The following is an 11,514-nucleotide window of genomic DNA, read 5'->3' as shown; positions in this document are numbered from 1 at the left end:
AGCACTTCTCAGCCCAAAGCCTTTATGGCACACATCTGTCAGGGAATTGAATGAAGTTAGCAGTACTTGGATAAAGAATTAAAAATAAAAGTATGCATTCAAATTACTATATTTCTATGGTCTATTCAATGAATTCTGTGTACCAAAACACATCATGCAATTTTTATATCTTATATAAATCCTACATCAGAGTGTAGAAATTAAGAAAGTAGATATTAATGAAATTCATGTTATAAAGTAATACAGCCAATACCTCATCCTAATCTTTAACTTAAACCCTCCATTTTGCAGTTACTCTGTACATACACAAGTATAATTAAGGTATATTTCAGAAACAACTACAAAGCATGGGTGCCAGGTCAACAATGCAAGAATAAGACCATGTCTGAAACATGATGACAAAGAATGCATAACAATACAGGGAAACATGGTGAATCATGTAAGGAAACAAACTTATCCAAAACATAGAGGTAACAGAGGTATTCCTATGTCTCTCATCTCTAATTAATTTTCTGTCACATTTATAAATCCAAGCAAAACCCTACTCAGAGATACACACAAACATACACATGCACACACTCAAATACACTCATACACACACACACACACACACACACACACACACACACACACACACACACGCACACATGCAAAAAAACTAAAATTCAACAGCAACTGATGTAGCATAGCAAGGATATATTCTTATGTCATTCAGTGTACTATGATCCAAAACAGTGACCTATGAGTGGCACACATCTCTTTGTTCTTTTAACTTACAATAGATATTTTTTACTAAACCATATATCTAAAACACAAAATTTGATTCTGTAAAAAGATGACAAAACTATGATGATGATGATGATGATGATAATAATAATAATAATAACAATAATAATAATAATATAAGACTTTTACTAAAACACTTGAGTGGTTACATACAACAAGAAAACTGCTGTTGGTGTGCTGGAGTGTGACAGGTCAAGCGATGCTTCTGCAGATAGGCTGAAGTGATGAATGATTTTCCACAAGTGGTGCAACCCCAGGGTCTCTCTCCTGTATGTGTCCGATGATGCTGCTTTAATTTCAACTTGCGATTGAACACCTTCCCACATACAACACATTCAAGACCCTTGCCGCTAACTGATCGTCTGATTTCAATAGGGATCTGAAAGTTTGTTAACATAAGTTTTTTTTGTTCTCATGTGCTCTACTATGTGATTCTACCTATATACATGAATAAAGTGATAATGGAAAACTAATAAAAAAATATATTTTTCAGAATTATATTATACAATTTCAAATGAATACACATCATTCTACTGATCTGCCCCTGAAATCAGGTATAAAACCTGTAACCTTGAAAATGTGATATACCAAGTGAGAAGAAAATGGTAAATCTAAAAGCCATCTTTGCTTAATCTTCCTCCATTAAAAGATGCATATTGCAATTCCACTCAAATCAACCCACTTACAGTACCAGACTGATAAAAGAGATTCAAAAACTTTACAATGCTACCAATGCCACTCACCTCTTGTAGTTCATTGACCATAAAAGTCATGGAACTGGATGCAGATCCTGAAGGGGTGTTACTTAGACTCAGGCTCTGACCCCTCTGCAGGTCAGCCAGGCCTTGTGCCGCCTGAAGGTCTGCTGGATCACGCCCACTGTGTGACATGTCAGGGGGCTCATGACAGGGGAGGTGGTGTGCCAAGGGGAGGGAGCCTGCAGGGGGATCTACGTATACATGAGAGACTGAGTTAGCAGCTGTGGCAGCCACTGTGTCCTCACTGTGTTGGCCTAGGTCTTCTGAGGGAGAGGATCTTGCAGAGTCTGAATCCATGTGCTCTATTATTGTTGCATTATCTGGCTTGGTCTGACCTGGTAGCTCTTGAGGTTGTACAGGTGTCTCGGTCATCTGTTCCTTGATTTGCATCTCTGTACTCTGGTCTGGGACATGATCGTTTGTCAGCGCAGACATGAGAGCAGCAGCTGATGCCTCTGCTTCTCGTGCAGCTTGGTCTCTGGCAGCCTGGGCAGCTCTTTCCACTGGAGGATTCAAGAAGTAAATTTAATAATGCCAAGAACTCTAGCAACAGGATCAACATATATATATATATAACATACTATTTTCATCAAATTATGGCTTGTCCACAATAAACTTTTAGAGGTTTTCAAGTACAAACAAGTATACATATAAAAAATGGTATTATAACATAAGGTGGTATGTCATCTTGTCTGTAAAGTACTATCCAGAACAGACAAATCCATTTTGATTACAACCAATACATTTACAATACTATATTATATAATAACATTGAATAGCATCTTGCTTTTTAAAGGGAATGACTAATTTTTTATCTAGGATGATGCAAATAGATCACTTACCTCTTTGCTTGAAACTAATCCTGTCATCATCATCACTACTTGATGAAGAGCTAGAGGAGGAAGAGGAAGAGGAGGAACTACTGGAAGTTACAGAACTGGAGTCATCGTCACTCTCGTCATCATCCTCAAACTCATTCTGCTGTTCATCCACATAGTTTCCTTTAGTTTCCTTTTTCTGCATCTGCAAGGTATTGCTACTGCACAAATTGGTCTGGTCCTGCAGTCCAAAGATCTCCATCTTCTTATCCTTGAGCACTGAACAATAGCCAAAGGGAATATCAACCGCATCTGAACTCTGTGCATCCTCATGGTCATTCAGTATCCTATTGGTTCTATCCTCCAAAATGCTATTCATATTTTCCTGTGAATCTCCATCCTTCTGGAGGTGTGGGCTGGAGAGGCCCTCAACTGTCTCCTCCTCATGGATGATGAGAGTACAGCTATTGTCCCCATCAATGCTGTCTTCACAGAGGCCTTCCCTTAAGCCAGGCTCCCTGCTTGACTCCTGCTGACCAATGACTTCAGACTGTTCTTGAAGGTGATCCATGTGGTCGGGGTCAGGCTCTCTCATTTCATCTTCACTCATTGCTGTCTCACTTGTCATTTCATCATTCATCTCATTGTCACTCATTGCTTCATTATCACTTTTGCTTTCACTGAATACAACATAATCTCTTTTCTCAAACTCAATGTCCTCAGCACCTTCTTTCTCATTGTTTTCTGTAACATTTTCTTCCTGCTGAGAAACTGAAGTTCTTCTTATTGCTCCTTTGTAAATTCTGCTATCCTTATGATCTTCTAAACTTTCATTTTCAAAGTAACTTCTAACCTCCTCATTACTGCTGTTAGTTTTCTGCATTGGGAATCTTTGGTTTTCATGTGAAGGTAAATCTTCCTCTGTTCTGATATCACCACCATGTTCTTCATCATCAATGTTATCACCAACTCCCTCTGAAAAATCATTTGTAGCATCAGAGCTTGGAGAAATACTCTCTTCTAGATTTTCTACTTCCTGTTTAATGACGTTAGTTTTTTGGAAGTCTTCCCCCTCATGGGAGATCTCTGCAGATTCTTCTATGTCTAGGTGATTCTTTCCTTGCCCTTCATATTCATCTTCTAAGATTTTGTGGTCTGCTGATCTTTTAAATGTCTCAAAGCTCATTTTATTGACCATGTCCTTCTTGTAATTACTCTCCTTTACACTACATGAATGAACTTGGCAGCCTGACCAATTATCAGGTATATTCTGTGAGTCTACCTGTTTTTGTTTATTAGTCTCATCATCACTGATACTGTTCCTCTCAACTCTGTAATTTGTCATCTTTACAAGACTGTTTGTGTCATTTATTGCCGAGGAGGAGCACATGCAGTCCTCACTCTCCTCATTTTCTTCTCCACTTGGCAAATCCTCCCTTTCCTTTAAGCTTTTGCAGCTAGAAGCACTAGGAGAGATAGACTCTTCCTGGTCCTTGAAATGGCTATCCTCACATCTCTCTTGATCAAGATGACTGTTGTCATTAACACTATCCTTCTCACTGCTAGCATATTCTTGTGTGTAAGAGTCTTCTATGCTGTCTCTGCCTCCTTCATGTTTTCCCTCTTGGTCTTCATCTGCCTGTCCTTCCTGCTCTGTGTCATGGTACATTTCTGCATCAGCCTCAGTGGATGCCAAGAGCACGTAGCATTCTCCCTGAACCCATCTGACAACTGTGCCTGATGTGTACCTGTGGATGTCGCTGTGCTGTGATTCTGGTAACTGTGATGTATCCCAGCCACAGCCACAGGCATCTGAATATATTTCATGCCCTAATTCTTCTAATTTCTGAAAATATAAATGTTATGTATTGATAAATATATTTTTCAGCCATTCGCCCCAAAAAGAAACGTATATTAATCCTCAGGTAAACCACAAGTACATTTTTCATAATCTGTTCTTTACAATGATGATAATGATGATGATGATGATAATGATGATGATGATGATGATGATGGTGATGGTGATGGTGATGGTGATGGTGATAGTGATGGTGACAGTAATGAGAAGAAAAGGGAAGAATAAAAAACAACCAAGATTTCTCCATACCCTCGCTAACAAAAGCAGGAGAGAGTGAAGACCAAACAACATGTGTCCCTGAAAGTTATCATCTTCATGGAGAGATAGAGAGACATTTTGAAGCACCATCTCAATCCCCCATGAATCTAGTACACCATCTGCTGCAGCCTGTAAATGTACATTGCATTAATTATTTTTGTAAATAACACTGTAAATACATCATCATACTTATATACTTATATTTTACAATCTCTATTAACCTCTCATGGTATTTTACATACTCTCTATTATTTTTTCTTTGTATGTTCTTACTCGCATTCCTTCATCTGCATTTTCAGTCTTAATGACTAATTTCCATTCTATTCTCTCTTGTAAATCACTATTTTCATATTTTCAGACTATATGCAATTAAAATACATTCAGATTTACACTCCTCTCTATCCTAGCATTATCATTGCTCCTGGCTTCTGGTTTCTTTGTAAGTTTCTGTACATTCAAAATAATTTCAAATATATAATATCAACTATGATTCTATGATTTATTCATTCATTCATTTTTGGTAGAAGTTTACAAGACACCCATAGTGCATCTTTCTTCATAACTAGATTACATGTTTATATCCAAATCCACTTGAAACTTACTATGATCTGAGACTGATGACCTAAACCTGAAATCAAACAATTGGTGTAGCAATGTCCCCTCAGGCTAACAAAACTCCACAGTGTATATTGACAAAGCAGAGCTTTTAGACCTCCCTGGGGCTTTACTATCATATAAGTCCAATGCCTGTTTTGGCAGGATATATGTTGGCTTTAATGCAAAGCCTATAGTAATTGCCTGATTCACTGCAGGTGTCTTGTAAATATTTACCCTTTTCATTCCTGAAATCAAAGCTTATAAGCCTATTTGACCTACCAGCCTCAAGATTTCCTGGAAATGTTCTGACACTTCAATCAACATATGAAGCACACTTCCTCCCATTTTGCTTCTTTTTAGTAACCGTACACTGATGTAATACTTTTGTTGTTGAACCTCATGTATGAAAAATCCAGGCTTGCAAATCTGTAAATATTTGGTCACTTGTATTTGTTATAGGTTTATGAATAAACAATTATCAATATCCATTTCATTTTATCCAATGTGTAACTAATTCCACTTGATTTTTTTAAACTAAGGAAAGTATAACTTACAAATAATGATAGATTTGATATTCAAAATAAAAGAGAAAAGACAAAGATTTAACCCACACAGGACGGGTGGTACAGCATGTGTACCGCGCATTCAAAAGCCCAGTTGCCGGGCGGCACAGTATTGTGCCAGCCATTCAATTGATTTAGGCCTAATAATTCGAACGCCCCGGCATTTGGACATTCAAGGCTAGAATTCCCCCGTCGGGGATGGGTTAATAAAGGAAAAGTAACATCTTAAAGTAAAAAGGCAGTTTCAAAATGCATTTATATCTGAACATTACACTTAAATACCTTTTTTATATTTGCAACAAAAAGACTTGGGTAATATTTTTTTCTCTTTCTTTATTATCTTTTAAAACATTCCATCTGATACTTCACTTTTTCTTCTTCCTCTTCTGGACATTGTGCTAAATGGTTTGATGCAAGGAAATTTCATCTCCACTGGTTCTGCTGGTCATAGCATCTGTAACATTAAGTTTATCTTGGTCAAAGCATATCAATCATCTCTGCATCTAATATGCAAAAAACAAACTATAATATATAAATATAATGGATCTGCCTGCAACAACGATAACTTATACCTTTCAATAATGGTAACCAGTAATCTTTGAAAGTATATAATTCAATATAAACTTTGATTCTTTTTGTTTCAAACAATTCTTAATCCGATCATACCCTTAATAGTCACACTTAAAATTTTATATAAATGATGGCAATGTGTCTTGTTACAATATTCATAACATATTGATAACAGAGCACATTTAGAATTTAAAACAGAAGTGAATTTAAGGAAATAAGGCAAATCTTACTGATTATAGTTTACCCACAATGGCTTTTAGTTGGACATTATAATTGTAATTATACTGACTGTGTTCTATCAAATCAAGCTCAAACTCGCTGTGATCTGTGATAATGCTTGGCCCTTAGACATCTGTAAGAGTTAGACTGATTTTTACCTTTGATATCACTGCAAGAGATACAAATAATTTCATTTCAGAGACATTCAACTTTACAAAGCCAATCTAGCTAACCACTGAAATTATTATTCTTTATATCTATAGGGAATTAAATTGTGGATGTGTATACACCCTGGATCTTCAAATTATGTTCTTCTGGTTTCATATATGATTTCTACTAGTTTTTATGCTATTGAGGCTTGTTTCAATTTCACTGTGTAGAATCTTGAGGAATGTAGTATCATATGTTCAATGTTCTATTCTTTGTTTTTGCAACAACAATTTTCATGATGTGTAACTGTTGTTCCAGTCCTGTATGTCTTGTCTTGGGTTTTGATATATGTGTCTAATTTCCAGATTTCTTATCTTGACCAATCTTGTGAGCTGTTGTCTTTTATGCAGATTTTTTGCATCTATTTTTTTGCCCTTGTTTAAAATGTTTTGTTTTAATTTCTTTTGTGGTATTTCTTGGATTCTTTTGATATGGCTGTAGGATTTAGTGTCTGTGTGTTTTTCTTAGCAGCTAGGTCAGGCATTTCATTTCCCTTTATGTTTCTATGTGATGGAATCCATTGTTGTATTCTTTTAAGAATATTATTTGTTAATGAGTCTAATATGTTTTGTATTTCCATAAGTAATTTGTTTATAATTTTCTGGCTTTTGGTTCTGAATCAATTGTAAAGCTGATTGTGGGTCGGTTAAGATTACTATGTGAGTATTTAAAACTTTGTTTGATTGCTAATAATTTTGCATGGGTGATTTGGGTGTTATGGGGAAGTTTCCATATTGTTGTTAATTTAGAGTTTTGCATACAAATTGTTGTGGGGTTGAGTCTGGGTCTTCTATCTTTGATCCGTTTGTGGAGATTATGTAATAATTTCTATGAGTTGTATTTTCTTATACTTGAAATCCTTTTTGGACATTCTGGCAAGGGGTGTTTTTCGTTATATTGTTCAAGAAATTTATCTCTATAATCTGCAACATATCATACCCTGGGGAGATCGCTGATATATTTGGCATTGACTTTGTACCATTGATGTTTTCTTCTTCTTCTTTCTTCCTTTTGAAGGTTTTAGACCATCTGTAGTCAATATTCCCTGATTCTATACTGAAGTTATTTTTCTTCTTTCTTCTTTTGGGGAGTTTTAGCCCATGTTTAGTCTGTATTATATTGAAGTTTTTGCAGCTTTGTGGAGAAAAGGTAAACACTGAATGTTTAGTCGCTTGAAAACAGCTTGCTTCATCCTATAACCCGCTTTCCCTTGACTCCGTTATTACTGGGAGATTTTTATTGGTGTAAATTATGTATCATATTGCTAGAAATGACTATTCTTCTTTCTTATCTACTGCAACACCTGGTACCCACACTTTTCCAGACACATTCTAGGTGAGGTTGATGAACTAAATTAAAATTTACTTATCTATATTTTGCTCATTATATTATGTGCTTACCACACGCGTATAGATCTACTGATACGAGTGTTAGATTTATCATGATAATCCTCGAAATTACCATCATCATGGTAATCATCATTGCCATCATCACCATTATCATCGTAATCATCACCATTTTTACCATCATCATCAACATCATTGTAAACTTTTATTTAACTTATAAGATGTGTATTATAATTGAGTGAAGAAATAAAGCCATATAGATTACACACTCAGTAAAGAGGACAGTAATGATAAGGAACTTAAAGAAAAATGCTTGCGATCCCGACAGATTTATCCTTCGAGCAGCGAAGAATATACATACTGCAGGTACGGACCATAAGGGATGCATGCACATGGCAATGTGCTGTCTGAGGCGAGTGTGCTAAGAAGACGGAAAGAATATCTTAGAGAGCTGACGAATGCCGAGAATGCAAGAGAGGAAGTAATGGACGAAGCTCTAAGGGTTTATGGGAGTGCATGCATTAAGTGAAGCTGAGGTAAGGATTGCTATGACCAGACGATATTCCAGTGTAGCTGTGGAGATGCTTTGGGGATGTAACAGCGGTATTCCTAACAAAACTGTTTAATAGAATCTTAGAGGGGGAGAGAATCCCTAAAGAGTGGAGAAGGAGTATTCTGGTACCCATCTGCAAGATGCGCGAAGTTGCACAAACTATCGTAGAATAAATCTGTTAAGTCATAGTCTGAAGATCTGGGAAAGAGTGTTAGAAGCTAGACTAAGGGCACAACCAACAAACAGTGGACAGCAATATTGTTTCATGCCAGGTAGAAGTACAGCATATGCCATGTTTGCTTTGCGAATGTTGAGAGAAAAGTATAGGGAAGGCCAGAAAGAGTTGCACTGTGTATTTGTAGACCTAGAGAAGGCGTATGATAATGTACCAAGAGATGAGTTGTGGTATGGCATGAGGAAGTTTGGAGTGAACGAGAGTTGAGTGAGTGTAGTGCAGGGTATATACGAGAACAGTCTAACAACAGTGAGGTGTGTGGCCGTAACAACGGAATAGTTTGTGTAGTGGTGGGATTGCCCAGGGATCGGCTTTAAGCCCGTTCCTGTTTGCAATGATTATAGGCAGAATGACTGGTGGTATTAGACAGGAGTCTCCATGGTTTATGCCATTTACCGATAACATAGTGATCTGTGGAGATACTAGAAAGGAGGTTGAAACTAACCTGGAAAGGTGGCAACATGCACTTAGAGAATAGGGGTCTGAGAGCCAGCCGTAGTAAGACTATACATGATTGTGAACGAGAGGGATTTTTGAAATGTAGTGCGAATGTCAGGCACGGAAGTGAAAAAGGTTGATGGTTTTAAGTATTTGGGTCAATGGTGCAAAACGATGGTGGGTGCGATATGGAGGCAAGGAGGAGGTTGGAATGGCTGGAGAAGAATGTCGGGTCTGTGACAGAAAAAATATCTGCAACTTTGAAAGGGAAGGGTTGTAGGATGGCAGTAAGACCACCCATGCCGTAATTCTAACCAAGAGACAAGAGACAAAGATGAGGATACGGTTCTCACTGGGGGTAACGAGAAAGGATAAGATCAGAAATGAATTAAAAAGAGGAACAACACCTGTGGAAGAGTTTGGAAATCAGGCAAGGTCAAGTTGGTTCGAGAGACGAGGAACATGTCGGGAGGAGGATGCTATGGAAATACCAGGAAGAAAAAAAGAGAGGAAGGCCTATGAGGAGATCCATGGATGCAGTGAGAGAAGATGCGAGAGCAACTGGTCTGACCGAAGAGGATACAGAGGATAAAATGAAAAGCCGAAAGAAAAGGAAAAAAAAAATCACCATTATTGAAGTTATTATTAATATAATTATTAATGACTTATTTATGATCCTTTTGCTATTATAAGCTATATATATATATAGCTATATATATATATATATATATATATATATATATATATTATATATATATATTATATATATATATCTATATAGATATATATATATATATATGTGTGTGTGTGTGTGTGTGTGTGTGTGTGTGTGTATCTATATATGTATATATATATATATATATATATATATATGTATGTATGTATGTATGTATGTATGTATGTATATATATATACATATATATATATATATTATATATATATATATATATATATATATATATATATATATATTATATATATATATATATAATATATATATAATATATATTATATATATGTATGTACACACACACACGCACACACACACACACACACACATATATATATATATATATATATATATATATATATAGAGAGAGAGAGAGAGAGAGAGAGAGAGAGAGAGAGAGAGAGAGAGAGAGAGAGAGAGAGAGAGTTCAAATTCAAAAACTTTATTCCATAAATTACAATGGTTAATCTTTATACATAATTTGTTGCAAAAATAAATGGTATACAATATATTCGTTTGATAAGATGTTACAACTGGCAATTTAGGAAATGTTCTTTTAATTTCGTCTTGAAATTATTGAGGTTAGTGATGTCTTCAACATGATGAAGTAGTAGGTACCGGGTCAGGGGTCCACGCATTAGCATATGTCGTGTCCCTGTTTCCGTGCATGATCTCTTGACATAAAGAGAATTAACTTGTATTTGAACACCTGATGTGTTCCCTACAGTTTGTAAGGGCAGGATCCATTGTGGATAGTTCCCATGAATGATTTTATGAATGAAACCACATGTATCATAGCTGCATTTGGCTTGAATTTTTAACCATTTTAGTTGAATAATATGTGGGGTGATGTGATCGAACTTACTAACATTACACAATGCAACTCTTGCAGCAAAGTTTTGTAGCCATTGTGCTTTGTGCATTAGGGTTTTGTTAATAGAGCCCCAAACATTTAAGCAATAATTGATAATGCTCAGAGCTAGAATTTGTACAACCGTAATTCTTGTTTCTGTAGGGATTTGATTTTTTATATGATTAAGATATATTAATGTTTCCATTACCTTCCTATGTATGTTATCAACATGGGAATCAAACGTCATATATATGTCGAAGTGTACTCCTAGATTTTTTTTTTTTTTTTACTGAAGTGCTTGGTTTAATTTGGCAGCCTTCGAAATCTATGGTTGTGTCTATGGGAATTTTAGCTAAAGTTTGCCGACTACCTATGAAGATACATTGCGTTTTTTGTGGATTAATTTTAAGATCATTGAAGTCAAAATATCGCTTTGCTTGAACAAGAGTGTCTTGAGTGTTTGTTATCAATGAATCTAAATTGTTCACTGAGTCACTATGGAGAAATTGAGAATCATCGGCGTATTGTATTAGATGGCAGTTATGGACTATGGTTGATAGATCATTAATGAAAATTGTGAATAAGATCGGGCCTAATATAGATCCTTGTGAAACACCAAAATAGACTGGTTGCTATGATGATTATATTCTCATTAATTTTTACCGATTGGGTTCTTGTATTTAGATAGCTGTCAAACCAAGGGGTATCAATTCTATGGTTTC

General features: G+C 36.0%; 1 protein-coding gene across 5 annotated transcripts in view; it reads right to left on the bottom strand.

Annotated features, from left to right (window-relative positions):
* LOC122267332 (uncharacterized) overlaps positions 1-7,799 on the bottom strand; it is a 13,296-nt gene extending 5,497 nt beyond the window's left edge. Inside the window, exons 1-8 of one of the 5 annotated variants that reach the window (XM_043037381.2) lie at positions 7,577-7,799; positions 6,008-6,092; positions 5,355-5,501; positions 4,470-4,607; positions 2,387-4,208; positions 1,530-2,047; positions 940-1,165; positions 1-35 (exon numbers count right to left, since the gene is read on the bottom strand). The exon at positions 1-35 is cut by the window's left edge and continues 112 nt beyond it. In XM_043037381.2, the coding sequence (XP_042893315.2) occupies positions 1-35; positions 940-1,165; positions 1,530-2,047; positions 2,387-4,208; positions 4,470-4,607; positions 5,355-5,420 (2,805 nt within the window). In that variant the 5' untranslated portion in view covers positions 5,421-5,501; positions 6,008-6,092; positions 7,577-7,799. Of the gene's footprint in view, positions 36-939; positions 1,166-1,529; positions 2,048-2,386; positions 4,209-4,469; positions 4,608-5,354; positions 5,502-5,686; positions 6,093-7,576 lie in introns of all 5 variants that reach the window. The other 4 variants (XM_043037380.2, XM_086544657.1, XM_043037382.2 and 1 more) reach the window with 4 other exon arrangements.
* Between the last annotated feature and the right edge of the window lie 3,715 nt (positions 7,800-11,514).

Source organism: Penaeus japonicus, unplaced genomic scaffold (assembly GCF_977035675.1).
Source record: "Penaeus japonicus unplaced genomic scaffold, GWHDUDI00000001_assembly GWHDUDI00000015, whole genome shotgun sequence".
In the NCBI taxonomy this organism is placed as follows: Eukaryota; Metazoa; Arthropoda; class Malacostraca; order Decapoda; family Penaeidae; genus Penaeus; species Penaeus japonicus.
Note: the sequence above shows the minus strand (reverse complement) of the source record. Positions and strands in the feature narration are given on the sequence as shown.